Source organism: Chrysemys picta, chromosome 14 (genome assembly GCF_011386835.1).
Source record: "Chrysemys picta bellii isolate R12L10 chromosome 14, ASM1138683v2, whole genome shotgun sequence".
Taxonomy (NCBI): Eukaryota; Metazoa; Chordata; order Testudines; family Emydidae; genus Chrysemys; species Chrysemys picta.
In genome coordinates, this window is record NC_088804.1 from 6,337,945 (window position 1) to 6,355,920 (window position 17,976).

General features: G+C 42.0%; 1 protein-coding gene across 33 annotated transcripts in view; it reads left to right on the forward strand.

Annotated features, from left to right (window-relative positions):
* Window positions 1–2,476: 2,476 nt before the first annotated feature.
* The window catches only part of CNOT1 (CCR4-NOT transcription complex subunit 1), a 107,058-nt gene continuing 91,558 nt past the window's right edge, over window positions 2,477–17,976 (forward strand). For all 33 annotated transcript variants that reach the window (XM_065566804.1, XM_065566816.1, XM_065566808.1 and 30 more), the window contains exons 1-2: window positions 2,477–2,710; window positions 15,905–16,175. In XM_065566804.1, coding sequence (XP_065422876.1) covers window positions 16,074–16,175 — 102 coding nt within the window. In that variant the 5' untranslated portion in view covers window positions 2,477–2,710; window positions 15,905–16,073. The remainder of the gene's footprint in view (window positions 2,711–15,904; window positions 16,176–17,976) is intronic.

Below are 17,976 nucleotides of genomic sequence, written 5' to 3' on the forward strand. Positions count from 1 at the left end.
TGGGCATGCAGTTGTAAATGAAGGAGATGGAATTATTTAACTCCCCCGCTCCCCAGCTAACCCCTTTCTCCAGATAGTTAACTAGTCTCCAGCCCTGGGTCCTTAGCCGCATGATTACATATATTAATTAATTAAAAAAAAAAAGTAAGAATTCCCCCCCGAGCAAAAAAACCTCTTCATTAAGACTCAATACAGCACAAACATATTTCTTCATAACGCCTGTCGTAAAGAGCAAATAATAAGGTAACATTCACACCCAACACAATACCATTCTCCAAGTGTTAGCCGGCTACTATCATAACATCCATCTCAGTATGCTTATGCCCTTCAATTCAAGGATTCTGCCAACCTCAGTGCACCCACCAAAGGCCCGAAATTCAAACTGCAATGTACTGCATGCTCCCACCTGTTTCTGTTACTTTATTGTATTGCTGATTCCAAATACATATTGTATTTGAGTTGCAGAACTCAGCTTTTTTTCTCCGGGCATTTGAAAATGGGGAGTGTAAAGGTAGACAACTGTTCTGTGGAGGTGGGTATTTAAGCTGCCCAGCTCCCTGGCTGTGGCTATCTTAACTGCTGTATTTCAGCTGTGCAAACTATTTTATGAGCAAATTGGGGCTTGAGGAGTTCAGAATATCAAAAAGTTCAGAAAATTGAGCATCTCAAAATTACAGCAGGATCAGTGCACAAGATGCAGGATGTTGCACTACATCAGCTTCTTCGTAGCCTTCAAAGCACTGCAAAGCTATTGCCAACGCACTGAAGGCGCTGGAATGTGAAAGGACATTGACTTGTTCTTCATCGACATCACTTTTGTTACGTGATTTTTTTCCCCCATGAAAAATGGTTCATGTAATTGGTTGTTGTTTGTAAGACAGACATTCATGATGTCAAGCTTCTCCTGTATTTGTAAGGCATGGCATGGCATGGGTGTCCTTGCTGGCATTTTGATTACACTATTTTTTTATTGAGGAAAATGTTAACAGGTTTACAAATGCTGGCAGAGTAAATAGAGAAAAAACAATAATCACAACAGTGAGCTTAGTTTGTTCAGAGAAACAATATACAGTAATATAATAATCAGATCTATTTAATAGGGTGTTACAATATTACAGAGTGAGTACCCACAACATCTTGTTTTTAATGATTTTTTTTTAAATGGACTGAAATCTCTGATTACACATATTTAACAGAAGGGGCATGTCTCTTAAATGTTAATAGTCAAAAAACTGGACATATGTGCTGGGTTTTTTAGAGGTGAATATACTTTGTGTGAGTAGTGAATAAATAGCAACAAATTTGTCCTCTATTTTGCTTGGTATGTAATTGGTGACCGCAACCTCCCATATTTTTGAACCATTCCTCTCGTGTTGAGCTATTTTTTGTTTTCCTTGTTGGCATTTCCTCAACTAACGGAAAAATGTGACATGGCTGTGTCCAGGCGCCTGACTCTCCCCGGGACACGGGGCTATCCTGTGCACTTGTTGTGGATCCATAGATGGCTAGGGAGTAGCCATGTCTCTGCCAAGAACAAGCCACGCGTGTCTGTGAGTGGGGTAAGCCTGGCGGAAGGAGGTGCTGCTGCCTGCTTGGCTGTGGGCGGTTCTGGTCTCACACTGGTTTGATGGTGGCGCATTCCCATTGACTTCAGGAGTGACTCCGTCCTGATTTGCAGAGGTGCAGAGCAGATACCGACTGTCTGAGCCAAGCGGGCACCTGCCCTGGCTCACCAGGTCCTCCAGGCCTTTGCCATGTGCAGAGCAAGTGGGCTGGGGCGTCATGTGACACTACGGAGGGGGGAGGCTGGAGCAAGGTGGACTGTACCATTGCATAACACCTCACGAGGAGGGGATATGAAGAGGAAAAATTCAACTGAGCCATACCACTATGGAACAGTGTGGCGAGGGAGAATGCGCATGTGTGGGGAAGAAAAGGGGTAGTGGACTGGACTGTACCATTGTGTCGCTGCTCGGGGGGGGGGGGAAGAATTCTACCCGTGTACCATTGGGCGCACTGCTTACACGTTACACCATGAAGCAGAGCCTCAAGGAGACGCGTGGACTGCATTAGGTAGCACCTGACGGGGGTATCGGGCAGGAGATGTTGTCCCTCAAGATGGGGTTGGCCAGCCCCCTCCCTTTCCAGCCACTCCTCTTCCCCAATGACTCCGCTCTCGCCCTTTGCGGCCTCCTTTACTTCCCCTTCCTCTTCGCACAGCCGCGCTCCTCTTCTATTGGCCAGACCCTGTGAGCTCAGCTGCCTTCACCGAACGCTGATTGGCCACATCTCCTAGGCGCAGGAGCCCTGACCTTTGATTTGCAGACAGGAGGGAGGAAGGCCTCCATCCCATTAACCAATCAGCGTCAAGCCCTTGTTTTGGGGCAGAAACTCGGCGCTCCCATTTCTTCCCCCAATGAATTCCAGTCGCTGATTGGGCGGATCCCACGAGCGCAGGCGCCCGTGCTGCCTGCCTGGATTGTGATTGGCTGGAATCCGCGTACGCAGGGGGGGAGGGCCGCGGCCCCGCCCTGCGCCTGGCGTGCTGCGAGGGGACTGGGGAGGGGAAAGGCCGCGACGTGAGCGCGCGACCCCGTCCGCCATTTTGTATTGAAACCAGCGGAGGCGAGAAGCTGAGAGAGGATAAAAGCGCAAGAGGCTGAACGAGGCGCCTGCTCTGGCCCCGCGACCCCCAGCCCTGCCGTCTGAGGTGAGAGCCGCGACGGGGGCTGGGCTGGACACCTGGGAGCAGGCCGCGGGTACTGAGGCCTGGGGCCGGGAACAGTCCTGGGCCTAGGGTATGTGGGGCCCGGAGCCCGGGCGAGCAGGAACCGACCGGAAGGATGAGGCTTGGGGTAGCCCCAGGCTTGCGGGGGGGCTCGGGGCGGTGCTGAGGCGCTCGGGGCCTAGGCTGGGACGTGACCCGGAATTGGGGGAGTCGGGAGCCCGGGCCTGTAGCGGGGCACCCCGCACGTCGGGAGCAGGGAAGCCCGGCACCCGCCCTGCGGGGGAAGCAGGAGCGGCGGCTGGGTTTGGGGTGGTGGGGCCCGTAAGCCCGGCCGGAAGTTCCCGGTAGGGGGAGCCCGAGTGGAGGCCTCGAGGCCCAGCCGTTTCCGGGGGTCGGCTGTGTGCATGGCTGGGCGGTCTGAGCTGGGCCAGTGGCCCTGGCTTCAGGGGCGCGGGCTGGGGCTCTCGGGGGGAGGGGAGTGGCTGGACTCCAGCTCCCCAGTCTTCCGTGGGGTGTGTGTGTCAAACTTCTCCTTTCTCCTGGGGTATGGTTCTTTGCGACACCAGGGTTAAGGGGCTTTCTAGGCGGGAGCCTAGGACAACCTGCCTCTTCCCTGTTGCGTGAGGGAGGGATGGACTTAGGCTACCACATCCCCTTGGGCTCCTTTTGGATCCCCATGAGTTACTGGGTTTGAAGTGGGTTGGATCGGGTCTTTGAACACCTGTCCCACACTGATCGATTCCAGCCAGTAATTACATTTGTTTTCTCCTTGGTAGAATACTTGTGATGTTGGCTAAATGTGGAAATAAAACTAGCTGGTAATTCAGTTGCAACTCAAAACACTGAATTATTTTTTTGTCACTTGCCTCTTATGGCAAGTGCCCTATTAAAAAGCAGCTTTATCAAGGACCTTCTCCTCACTTAAGCACACTTGAAATACACAAATGGTGCTTGTTTATAGCTTAGTGCACTGGTTCTCAACCTGTGGGCTGCTTTTGGCCCAGTCAGCTGTGGCCCATGTGCATCCTCAGAGCCATACAAGTACATTTCTACCCCAATATAACACCAATTTGGATATAACATGGTAAAGCAGTGCTCGGGGGCGGGCTGCGCACTCTGGTGGATCAAAGCAAGTTTGAGAACATGGTTTCACCTCTAATGCAGTAAGATTTGTTTGGCTCTCGAGGACAGCATTATATCGGGGTAGAGGTGTAGTGTATATATTGTGTGGCTGTGATCCATATAACGCATAGAGAGCTGCATGTGCTGCCCACAATAATTCATAGGTTGAGCACCACTGCCCTAGTGTGAAGTAGAATGAAAGCCTTGAATATCTTAAATATGTCACAATATCCAAAGTGCAGTTCTGGCTTCAGAAAAGTTTTTCTTGGGCAAATTAAGTTAGAATTAAACTAAACCATTGGTCATTCTAAATTGAGACCAGAATCTGTAGCATTTTCCCTCTTGCTTCTGCTGTGTAGACTTGCTCAGTCACACTAAAACTTTGAAGATCTCTTGAAAGGCAAAATTGTTTGGAATTTGCGAACAGAAAAGATGGTGTGCCCTGGGCATAACAACTTGAGTTTGTAACTCCTATATAGGGTAACCTAGAGCCTGTTTACTGTCGGTAGGCCTGACCTGACATGGATTCTTGAAAAGCCAAGTAAAAGGTTTTGAAAATCCCAACGTTTACAAGACAGTTTGTTACCTTGGCTGATGAAAAATAAATACATAAAAATGGAGTACATAGTCATACAGTAAGTACTGTGAAGACATGGTCTTTAATTATGAATTATTTCAGCATACCAGAAATGGCTGTGCTATTCATTAGCAAGGAAGAAATATTTCTAAATGCTATCATCCAGTTAATTTGAGTGATGAGCAGTTGCTTAGTCCTAACAATAGTTCAAAACTAGAAAACTTAGTGTAATTATAGTAACGTGGTGTAAACTGTTTTTTTAAAAATAGCTCTCTTGAAATGGGCATTCATTGCTTGCGTAATAGCCTCCCCTTCCTAGGTCTTTAAACTAAAAGGTGACTGCCAGCTAACTTTAACAAATTGCAAAAGATTTTGTTCAGTGCATACAAATGCAAAAGGAGTGAGGTGATGTGCAAGGGCATTAAATATAACGAACAAATAAAAGTTGATACTGTGACAGACAAATATAGACTTAGTACGGGGAACATGCAACTTAGAGTTTAGAAGTCTCCAGTTTGATCATGTGATCAGATAATGCAGATGCTTTCTTAATTCAAGTTCAAGGACTCTATGGTGGAAAGCATGAAAATACAACAGCTGTCAAATTGTTAAGCCGGTAGTGAAATACAGGTATTTCTAAAGAGAACTGTATGACAATTCATTCTTGATACATATAAGTAACTTCAGGAGGCTTCCTGTTTCCAAGGTAACTATACCTTGGATTGAATAAAATGAAGGCAAAATTAGGCTGGATGAGGTAATTGCCTTGTAAACAGGAAGCAGCCTTTGATGGCTGTGCAGAAATGTGCTTTCCATCCCACTCCTGCATCTTGGTTTGGTATTGTCCTCCACTCCATATCCCTATAAATAAGTCTGTCTAAATTTCTGACCCTCATCCTGTTGCCAGACAACCCCAGTCTTGAGTCTCCCCCGTCCTTCTCCCTAGAGAGACTTATTTCTGTCCATTCTTCTAGTCAGTATTTACTTTAAAATTATATTTAATATCTGGAGTTGAATAGAAAGGAGATACTGAGTTGGCCACATTTTAGCTATATGGATGGACTGTACTGAAGGGAGTAGAACAGAGATTTTATAACTACTGTTACTAAGGAAAAATAATTAATCAAAACCTTGTACTCTAGTGAATCCCCATCAATAAACCAAAGTGCAGGGAATTCCATAAATGAGAAATGTAGTTTGTGTACAGTATTCCTGTGTTCTAGTGAGATTCAGTTTGTTTTCTTAGTGTTGCTTATTAACTAAATTGTGTATTCTAATTAATCACTCCAGGTCTCCTTTTAGGCTCTGGCATGTAACACTTATCAATAGTTTTAAACACTTTTTTTAGTAGAAAAAAATTAGTTCTAATCAGTCTTCACTCATCAGTGAAGGTAGGTCCTATCTATTGTAAACTTAACTACACTGACTAGGGAGAACTTCAAACTGCATTGTTAAATTGGAGGCAAATAGGATATAAATGTGTATCCTGGTTGCTCTACAGCAGTGGTCACTAATGGGTAGATCGTGATCGACTGGTTGATCCTGGAGCCTCTGACAGTAGATCATGATCTCTGGCTGCTAAAAGTCCAGTGAGGCTAAGGCAGGCTCCTTGCCTGCCCTGGCCCCGCGCTGCCCCCAGAAGTGGCCAGCATGACCTGGAGGGGGAGGGGTCTCCATGCTGCTCCTACCTGCCTTCAAGTACTGCCCCTGCAGCTCCCATTGGCTGGGAACGGGGAACTGTGTCTAATGGGAGCTCTGGGGGCGGTGCCATGTCCCCCCTCCCCAGGGGCTGTGCCACCCAAGGTAAGTGCTGCCTGGTGGGAGCCTGCACCCCAGCCCTGAGTCCCCCTCCTGGAGCCAGCACCCCCTACCCAAGTCCTGAGCCCCCTCCCAGAGCCAGCACCCCATGCCTCTTCCTGTACCCGAACACACTGTCTCAGCCCGGAGCCCCCTCCTGTACCCAAACACCCTCCCAGAGCTTGCACCACTCACCCCCTCCTGTACCCCAACCCCTTGCCCCAGGCTCAGCCCAGAGCACTGTCCCACACTCTGAACCCCAATCTGCTAACCTCAGCCTGCTGGAAGTGGGTGGGGGAGAGCGAGGGAGGATGGAATGAGTGAGATGGGGTCTCGGGGAAGGGGCAGGGTAGATCCTTGTTTGCACTTAAATTCAAAAAGTGACCTTGTGTGTAAACAGGTTGAAGACCACTGCTCTACAGTATATACACTACCTAAATGTTTTCCACATTCTTGATTTGTGACACTAGCAAGAGGTGGTACTTGTGTTCCACAGAGTACTTACCAGCATTCAACACTTGCAATGCAAAAGTGGATGGAAACTGATATTTTTAACAAGTTATAATGCCCTGTAGCACAAAATTGCAAGGCAATATATTTAGGAAAGTTTGTGGCTGAAATGTAAGTGTGGAGCTACATGTTGACTACTGAAATCATATTGACTAAATTGAGTTTATAACCTTAAAATAAGGGAAGGATGCCAAAGCTTGTTCAATATCTAATGAAACATTTAGTTGAGTACTGCTATGCCAGTTGAGTTAACAAACTGCTTTCTACAAATTGTTGTTCTCTAAAGTAAATGTAAACTCTTCTTGGAGAGTAGCTGTCTGGGGTTGTGGTGAGAGTTATTAGACAAAATATTAAGCTTGTTCCACGGTGTTTAAATCACAAGTCAGGAAGACTCTATTTTAATCGTGGATTTCTACATAAAAGTGCATTCTTGTTGGTTGTTATAACCTTAATACATATTCTTCACAACTCAGATGTAGGTTTCATTTTTAGAAGGTACACACTATTCATTTTTAAGTGATTTATTTTGAAAACTTTTCAGATTAGTTTTACAGCTATAATCGGGAAAATGAATGATAGTTTGGTTATTTAATTGACCAAAAGTAATTGAAGCAGATGTTTATGAAGTCACTGGGAGGTGAATTATCTCCAATTCAACAGGTTGATCATTAATATTTTGAGGATTTTCCTGCCATGCTGTATTAGGAGGAGAACATCACCAGACAGACATTTAAATTGTTTTAGTTAACTAAAACAACTTTATGTATTCTGGATTTTTTTCTTCAACAGCAAACATATAGTATTTTAACTAAATTCAAAAATTCATATGCTTGTTTTGTTAAACATTCAAGTTTTTAAAATCAGGTTTGTTTTTGTTAAAATTGATTTTAACTCAAATAGTTAAATGAAATATTTAAAAACAAAAACAAATTAAATCTGTCAGCCAGGTCAATATGAGAAACTTAAAATATTGTCTTCTGCAGCTAACTCAGTCATCTTCACCTTCATTTTCCTGTTTGTTCATAATCTGGAAAAGAAAAAACAAGCTTTCCTGCTTTTTCAGGCCCCAAACGATTTCTCAGTTTGGAATGAATTGTCCAAAGGAAGAAAATATTATTTCTACACTGTCTAGGGTGACCAGAGGTCCCAATAAATTTTTTTTTGCTCTGCAGGCGGATTCTTCCTCATTCCCCCCCTCCCCCGCCGGATATTGTCTTCCTCTCATCTGGTCATCCTGGCAGAAGAAGCTACTGCTGTTAAAAGTGAGATTATCACTTCAGCAGTCTCTGAATCCAGGTGCTTAAGTAACTTCCACCAGTTCACTGGTGTGACTTTCTTGAAAACATGAGCAAACAACATTTCTTGAATGGTTCTTATTCACGAACTGGGTCTCTTTTATGGTCTGCTGCCATTATAGGTTTTCCCTCCGAGTGAGAGAATGGTATGGTAGATTTCACATCAATGAAGGCTACACTCAGACCTCAAGACTTCTGGAATATGCTGCTCAGTTTCACTTTTGTTTCTATTGCCTGTCCCTCCCTTCTCACATTTATCTCCAGACTTCTTCTCCTTGTCCAATCTTCTATTCATTGAACTTTTTGAAACTTTGCACTTTTAGAGAGAGGTAAGGGTTTGACTCTGTACACAAATTTGCAGCGGGACAGTAGGGTTGAGGTCTTTCTCACCTCTATACATTTATTTATTTATTGGAAAACATTTTTGCGGTTAACAAGCATGTTATCTATGGAGACACAAATCCACAGTTTGAGAACTGCAAAACTAAGCATCTCTGATGGTATCTTCTAGACTGAGCACTGAGTCCCATTGGGTCGATAGAAAGATTAACCTAAATAATCTATACAGAAGCCCCTGGAACCCCATAAGTTTGGGTCCCTAATCCATGAACTGTTGGAACTCATTTACAAAACTTTTCTTAAACATTACATGAATATATTGTCTTGTACTATAGAAATAGAATTTATAATCCCTATTCCATGATGAGATCTCTTTGAGCTATAATGTATCTTAATTAAAACTGTCTTTAGATCAGTTTTTGATTAAAATGCTTTTTGAGGAAAAAACCTATTTTTTTTTTTAAATCCTTGATTTTTATCCACCCTACTATATTGGAAAGAATGAGTAAAATTTCCCAGTAATGTAATTAAATTGTCATCCATGTGGCTTATGCAGTGAGTTTTCTCTTGCCATAAATGTTTAAGCAGTAACTATCTTGTAGTCTAAATTAGCTTTGAAGCATACCTCCAGTTTCTTCCCTAACTGAGTCTTTTGAGGCACTAGCAGAATGCTTCATAAACTCTACTTATATGTGGCTTTGGTGGGAGGACAAGATGAAACTATTCCACCAGAAACTAGTTCAGTAATTTTGCTCTTCACTGTTTCCTTATGCAATATCTTATAGAACTCATATCCGTGTAATGGCCTCACATTTTTTGCTTCTGGTAAAATGCGAACATCCAAGTTGGAGGTTAGGTGTTGGTTGACTACTGCTTTTGAAACCCAATGGAAATGCATGTCTAACACGTTAAAATGGCTCATTTGAATTTTTTAGGAATTTTTCAAGACCTCTTTTGTAGTCTCTTGTTTTGAAGTATTTCAAAGGACTTCAGAAGCATTTTCACTTCACCCTCCTCAGTGGTCGGACAGACACATGCCTACTGTATGCAGCTGAAGTGTCGCAAAGTAACTGATAGTGCATTTCAGTTTATTGGATTTATAGAATAGCAAAACCATTTCAATACTGAATACTAACTACTTTCTGTGGAGAATGAAGTTTTAGCTCTCACTGCTAAACTATTGGATTCTTGCCTAGAATTTTATTCTTGTATTTATAGCCCACCTGAATTCCACAATATTAGAGGCACTTCTGAAGTTGCATAGATTGCCAACTGAAACTTTACCTGCTATAGGAGATCCTTATGATATACCTGTCATTCTCTTTATAAAGTGTAATGATTCCATGCAAGAATTATAAGCAGACCAAAGTGGGTATTCTGTACCACTTGAAATGAAATTATATACTTTGTGTGTGAGTATAGGTAAGTGCTAGTACAGATTAAGGTAATCATTTAAAGGATGACTGAAGGGCTGAATCTGTTATATGAAAGTAGTGCCCCTTGTAACATAGGAACCTATATCTTTATAGAGCCCCATGTGAATATGAAATTTGTATCTGTATCCGATCCGCAAACATGGTCTGCAGATTTTCAGGGCTCAAACTTTAAATATGCTGATAAAATTGACTTGTATCAAAACGTCTCCTGGGCTGAGCCTGTTTATCTTGAAGTAGACACAAGCAAGGTGTAGTGCATCTGGGATTATTTTAGTTACTGTAGGTGAAGGAGTGTAGTTTGATTGTCCTATTGGGTCACTGAGATTTGCAATGTAACATTCAAGGAGAATGACTTTCCTTGCCTGTTAAATTCTAGCCAGTCTTGTTTGAAACATTACAGCTGAATAAAAACCACTTTGTCCCTGTTGATTGCTAGCTAACCAGTGCAGTATTCTAGAAGTCCATTCTTCATAATGTTATGAAACTTTCATGTTTAGCAGTCTTCTTACAAGTCTGTTAATGAGGAAATTCCAAAACATCATTTGCATCAACGGTGACTTCTAATGCCTTGTTGTTCAGTTGCCATAAAGCTTTCAGCTTCATAGATTATGTATGACACTTTTTAAAGTAACACGAGACTTACAATCCACAAATCTGACTTTTTTCTGTCCTGGGAATGATTCTTCACTTTGGTATATGATCACTTCAGCTGTGTTAGTCTAGAATTGGCCAAGTAGATCATATCTGGGCTACAGAAAGATAAAACTATTTAGACTCTTTTGGAGTGGTGGTGAGGAAAAGGCAGCTTTCCACATGCATTACTTAAGACCAGGGACTCTTACTGAATTTTTCCTTCTTTAGAAGATCGGGCACTCTTGATTAGTTAAAATGTCTTTTGGAGAACTTGTCTGTAGTTGACTAGGATCAAGCTTAATACCGAGCTCTGGTCAAGTGTAGGTAGTCTCTTGGTCTATCCAAGGCCGTGATCAAGTGTCTTGATGTTTTTGGTCTTTTGGCCTCGAGATGAAAACCTTGTCTTTGCTTCTGGGACCTCGAAGTGAAAAAATTCTCTAAGTTATATCTGTTGCCTGAACTCTGACACTTTGAAGTCTTTCAAGTGTGAAAAATTACTGGTTACATACCGTAACTGGTTGACATAATGAAAACCTTCTTTCTTGCTGAGTAAAGTGATGGACTTCTCAGGGTATGTCTTCCCTGCCGAGTTAACATAGGTGACTATCATTGAGATTGGCCTAGCCTGTCCAGGTGTGAGCAGCCATACTTGAGTTGCTGTGTCCTGGTGCTGCGTTGCTCATCTGCATGTCAGGACTTCTATGGGCATGTCACAATGGCTCTTCGTGCTGTAGTAAGCTGAGCCACTCTGGTGAATTGTGGAAGAACTTGTCTGTCCTGCTGGGCACATGGGGAGTGGGAGGGATGGTGGGAAGGCATTGGAGGGCTATCAGCACTTGGGTGGCTTATCCTCTAGTCCTCATTGCAGAGTGGTTGGATACCAGCCCAAGTGAAAGCCTTTTAGGTGTTTGTGTACCCTTAGACAGCCCAGCTAGCACAGGTTGAAAGCAACACTAACCTTGGCTCAGAGGAGAGTGTAGTGGTGATTGTCTTATGTCATCCACATAGTTGTTGGGGCATTTGATGCTCTGGATGGGCTATACCACATGTTGTGCTAAGAATGTGTAGGAACCATGACTCTTAAAACATGTGCTGTGTGGGGGAAGGGTATCACAGGCTTATCACAACATGTGGTATACCTCATCCAGTGCATCAAATGCCCCAGTAACTGTGTGGGTGAAATCAGACCATCATTAGGCTCTCAAAGGAACTTAGTGTTTTTTTTCTTTTATCATATTTCTGTGCATCACCTGTGGCAAATAATGCGATACCACAATGTGATAACTCCATATCTGATTTTTTAGTACTCCCCCTCAAAGGAAACCTGTACAGCGCCTTCAAAAGGCAAGCCTGGGAACTTCAAATCATAACTCTATTAGACACCAAAAGCTATGGACTTGACAGGGACACTAATCTTGTGTTACAAGTTGCAACAAGCTATACATATCTGCACGATCTGCTACCCTTAATCGCCTACTTCAAATCCTTTATGCATAACAATCTGACCCCCAATTGCCCATTTTATTTCAAGTGATGGCTTCCAATACACATTACCTCTTCTGCTTACCAATCTGTCCCAACTTGTATTTAGTTCAGACACTGCTTTCTTCCCCCAAAGAAGAGTTCTGTGCATCTCTAAAGCTTCCATCAATGGAAGTTGGTCCAGTGAAAGATACTAGCTCACCTACCTTGTCTCAAGAATACACTTATCTAAAATATCTACTTATTTTCCCCTGGAACTCACTACTACTCAAACTCACCCAAGTTTGATCATTCAGCGAATGGTGCAAGACATGTCAACTTGTGTAAGCTCTTTCCCAAGCACTGCATAAATTTTCCTAATCATCTTATCAACGGTCATTGTCCTTTATAAAGGCATAATGATGAAGGGTTTACAAGGTATTTTCTCAGTTGACATAGTTGTCTTAAAGTTCTCTGTACTGTGCCTTGTAATGGGAATAAGCACAAAAGCTTGTAACAGAAATACAAACCACCCTTCCTTACACATGCTTTATATCTTGATGTGTTTAGAGCATTGAGATGAGGCTCCTTCCTAGAACTGTGTGGGCCATTAGTACTGTATTTCATCCTCGAGCCACAGTATCACCTCAGGCATTTTCAAATCCTGCTGACTTTAAAATGAAAGCCAAATTTGAGATCCTAAGTTTGATTACTATATGGTACTGTCAGATGCTGCTGCTCAAGACTTGCAAGTAGGAATGCTTGTACTGGTGAGAGAGATGTCGGGAAAGGGGTAAGTTATCAACTTCTGCATAAACTAAGACCTTGTTTTCCTATTCCTTGTGTTGCTGCTAGCTTTTCTAAGCAGGGCATAGGGAAGCTAACAAAGCTGTGGTCAGTTTCACTGCTGTCCTCAGGAACTGCATAGTAGGTGGTGAAAGCAAGAACCATGTCACCTCATAGCTTTCCAAAGAGCAACCTATCAGCAACAGAACTAGTTGCTGGAGCCATGTGGTAAGAGGGCCCAAAAATACAAACTGGGTTTTGGGGGGTGTGTGTGGCAACCACGCTACTTTTCACATCAGATGGATACCCTGGGCCTGAGGAAGAGTTTCTTTTCACTTTCCACAGGGGGATCTTTCAGATTTCCGTTTGGTACTAGCTACCCAAAAATAGAACCCATGAGCAAATTCTAGGTAGAGTGCTGTTCCTAGACCTTACCATAGCAATCACTGTGGAATCCAAGTATTCTCGTAAAGGGAGGGTTATCATTTCTTACTGGCATCTTGCTGATGAGCTCGACTTCTTAACAAGGCACTGTGCTGGACCTTGCTGGTGGCCGTTCCCTATCTACTATACATCTACTAGGTTAGTATGAAACTTCTCAAACTGTACAGTTGTTGGGCCAATAAGCTGCCTCTGTGTGCACAGTGAGAACTTTTGAAGAATATACATTTGACTTGTACAGGAAAACTAGTCATTGAAATTTTTTTTTTAAAGTACATATCTGCTGATGGTCTTCGTGGTCTTAAGTCACCTTTTGTTCCTTTTTTCTGCTGAGGGAAAGACCCCCAAATAGGGTAAATGGATTACACTTCTGTCAAATGCCGACTGTAAAACTAAAGGGGCTTCTCTAATCTTTTAGACAGGCATGTTAGAGGTCTGAAATTTTTCCCTCTGCAGTACAGTTAACTGGCACTTTTAGAAGTTGAAAGTCTCTTAGGATTCTGGAATCCTTTTAATTCTAGGGAGTTTCTTTCCTCCCTACTTCTGAGCTCTTTTCTCCCCCCCCCCCAAATAAATGGTGGCAATTGGGTCATACACACAGGCTTCAGCAATATTTATTTGTGTAGCATAAGGCAGTAGTAAAAATGTGGGCTTTTCTAATACAGCAGAAGAGTAGCTTTAAAAAATCCAACAGTCTGTAGGTTGATAAATAACTTATACAGTTTTTTCCTCTAGTTAGCTAGTCCAGTTATAAGCTTTTACCAGAATACCAAAAAACTGATCTGTTGAATACAAAACCTAACATTTTTGTGTGAAATGTAATCAGCCCTTTTAATTTTGGGCATCATTGAGAAGCATGTCAGTCTTCCGTAACTAAGAAGCTAACTTAGTTTTGGATGGACAGTTGTTAGCTAGCTAATTGTGTCCCAGGAGCAAATGGGCTGCTTATATGACTAAAACAATCACCTGGTCAAGTCCTTTGGAGTGTCAGCTATCTGTGATACCAGAGAAGCACAAAATGCCTAACCATGTGTACTCCTCCCATTCCAAGCATAAAGCCAATGTCAAATAAACATCATACACCTCTACCCCATGTTATATCTAATTTGGATATTATGCGGTAAAGCAGCTCTCCGGGGGGTGGGGCTGCGTGCTCCGGTGGATCAAAGCAAGTTCGATATAACACGGTTTCACCTATAACGCAGTAAGATTTTTTAATTTTTTTTGGCTTACCGAGGACGCGTTGTATCAGGGTAGAGGTGTAAGTTGTAATCCTAATTGAAGAGGAGGAGATTCCTTTATATAAATGTGGGAAAATTCTTGGTTAAATTTGAGATGGCAGAGGTGAAGAGCGCAGCTTTTTCAGCTTTGTTGATAGTTGCCTATTGTCATAATTTTTGTTGAATCCAACTTTAAATTCTTGTGTGGTGGAAAAACCCTTCTGGATAAGGCCACATCTTTTAAAGTGGCTTCCTAAATTGAGTTGCCACAAGTATGGGAGTCAGAATACTAACATTCACCCTGTGTCTGCCCTGTTGGTGCTGAAACATGTCCCAGCATGTATGATCACATTGATCAGAGTATTTTCCTCAGTACCTTGTGGCAATATAATGTTTACTCTGAATAAGGTGAAGTCTTCTGATTCCTGGGAAGTTGCCAGCTTGTTTTTTGTTTTGTGTACTTTGGACAGATGGCATTTTAGTACAGTGACTCTCAAGAGCTAGAATGGTGCTTATTGATTACAATGTCTTTTATCAGTATAGCTTTCAATTTCCTATTTGTCTTAAAGAGCTAGAAGACTCTTCAGTATACATTCTTGTTTTGGGATGCAATTTTATCCCACTGGCAATCCTTAACTTGACAATCCAGATTTCATATCAAGTAAGATTTCATACTGTCATAGTAACTTATTAAACTGTCAAGCTTTGCTTTTGTGGTTGGAAAGCTGGTTTATAGAAAATTGTAGGTTTAGTTTATTGCAGATCCTTGTATTTACTGTTTGCCATATAGATCACACCAAGCAATTGTAAAGTAAGATTGCACGCTGCAAAAACTTTCAAATAGTGAATTGTCCCCAAAACTGTTTTTGCTTTCTGTGGTATCTCATGCGTTGTGTATCATTTCCCCTTGTCTCTAGCACTGCTGACAGATTAGTTGTTGAAATATCTGCAGTGTCCCCTTTGTCTATTTCGAGCTTTTTTTTTCTCTTCAAAGGTTGCTGGAGAGCTGCATAAACAAGGTTGGGTTGGGAGAAAATCTGTAACAGAACTTCCTTCTGTGGCACATGCACATAGGCTACCATGAGAAATGATCTAAACAATGTTCCATATATTATACTAGGCCTTTACATCAAAGGGAAGCTATCAAGAAATCATAAAATTCCTTGTTACCAGTACCTCAGACTGTAAAACCTGGTAATTGATTCCTTTTCACTATTTATTTTGCATTTCACTCCTCTTGGACAAAAACTAAATTGCCTTCTGGTTCTTATGCTGTCATAATGCTGAACTTCCATCACTGCAGGAAAATATATTTTCCCAACTCTGGTTTTAATAGAAATACCTAAAAACAAAAATGCAGGAAAACTTTTGTTAAGCTTCGTGGAGTTTTGGAAAGAACATTTACACTTGAAGCGATTCAGAAACTCTGTGAAACGTACAAGGCTAGTTAAATACTGTACTAGTTTCAATGATAGACTTAAGTGAATTTCAGAAATCTCTGGAAGATATTTGTAAACTGAAACAAATTGAATCTAACGCAATGCTATTTTGTCTTCTAGGTGCCATGTTTCAGAACAGAATAAGACCACTTGGAAAGAAGAGCTGAAGAAATAGCACAGAACAGATATAGGCTAATTGGAAAAAAATTAACCTGTCTCTGAGGTGACTAAAGGGGAATAATGGTGATTTTGCGCCGGGCTCGGCCGCCTGCTTCCGCCCCAACCAGCAATGAATCTTGACTCGCTCTCGCTGGCCTTGTCTCAAATCAGCTACCTGGTGGACAATTTAACCAAGAAAAACTACCGAGCCAGCCAGCAGGAAATACAGCATGTAAGTAAACTAACAGAAGAGAGTGCTGCAAAAGAAACTTTGAATGGAAGGATAGAAGCATAAAATGGGGTCTCTCCCTTTTGAGTTATACCTCACAGCATTCGTATTATATTTCTACACATTTACTAACTCCTTTCTCTCTTCTCTCCTCTCTTCCCCCCCCCCAAGATCCAGGATTGTAGCTCTAACCTTCTTGGAAACAAGTCTCATTGGAGCTGTCACTCAGTGATGAGGCAATTCTCTTCTTATTCTATTCCCTCTTCTCCCCCCCACCCTCCCCCCCAACTGTCAGCAGAGTCTGTTACTAACTTCACTTTTTTTATAGCTACTGATTAGTTGTTCTAACAGCTTCTCTTGAGAGAATCTACTACACAAATAATTCTACCTAAATTCCTTCATATCAGGACCCTTAAGTTTATGTACCATTGTTAACTTACAAGGCTACTTGCCTGACACTTCCTGTTCAAAATGTCTCACTGAAACCTTGGATGCAATAAAAGATGGTAACTGTAATTCTAGAGTCACTGTTCAATTTTCTGGCAAAATCTAAAAACTCCTTTAAATTTAAAATTGTAAGATTCAAGTTAGAAGTATTTAAAATGTTAATCCTTTTAATTAGCTAACTGTTGGATGCTTGTATAACATGAAAAATAAATCAAGTTCACTTTCTGGTTCTGGGTTGCCGATAACAATGGACATTTTAAGCTTCCCTGTCTTTAAAAAAAAAAAAAATTATTTTTGAAATGTTTTGACAATTGTTAAGATTCAGGCTACATCTTGAGTTCATAGCATTCTATTGTAAAGGGAGCCATTGGGCTGAAAAGCCTTGTCCTCAGTGGATTGCTGAGGAGGGAACACATGTTACTGAACCAGTTTCTAGAACTGGTTCGCCTAAAGCAACTGGTCTTCCAGACTTGTATGAAACCAGTTCAGTTAGTTCAGTTCCCAGCAGGCAGATGACCACATCAGTCTGCACTAGTCAGCCAGTTGAGCCATGTCAACAGAAAATCAAAGGATTGAATGAGTGTCGAGACAGAACTAACCTGTCACCTATAGAGGGGACATTCTAAGTCAGGGTTGAGACACCGTGGCAAAGCATAGTGAGTACTGTTGCCTTCTGTGAAGTCCTGCTTTTGTGGAAAACTTCATTTTATTTTTTTTCCAGATCTGTCAGCCTGGTACCTTTTTGAGCAGTAAACTAAAATATTTTCACAATTTTAGTGCAAATATTTAAGGAAGCTTTTTTAGACAAGTACTTTGTTTTCATTTGAATCTGATTATATCTAGGCCATTGGCTGAAATGGAATGGCTTTAGTAAATCTGAGCAAATGAAAACTGTGATTGGAATTGGCTTTCAGAAACACCTAGGGTACAAATCTTACATCTTCCTTGCTACTGCTCTTGCCTATAGATCCTAACAAATAGGGCTGTTTCTCAGTTTGTCTAATGGCTAGATGTTTTGCATAAGTGTTAAATGTAGAAAGACCACTCTTTAAAAACCAAAACCAAAACCTGTATCTTGCCTCTAACTTATTTAGTCCAGGATATGGTTATTACCTTTCCAGTGAAGCTCCTTAAAGATGTCAGATTTATTTAAACATAAATCTTAGGCTGTTAAACACTTTTAAATCGAATCTTCTAAGCCACCGCTTACACTTCCAAATTTCTATGGGACAACTTTATTTAATCCCTCTCCGTTCTGATTTTTATGCAGTAGCACAGTAGTTCTGGTTTACATCATTACAGGGGGATAGTTCTGTTGACATGAAGGATGTTATCAACTTAACTGTTTTGAAATTGA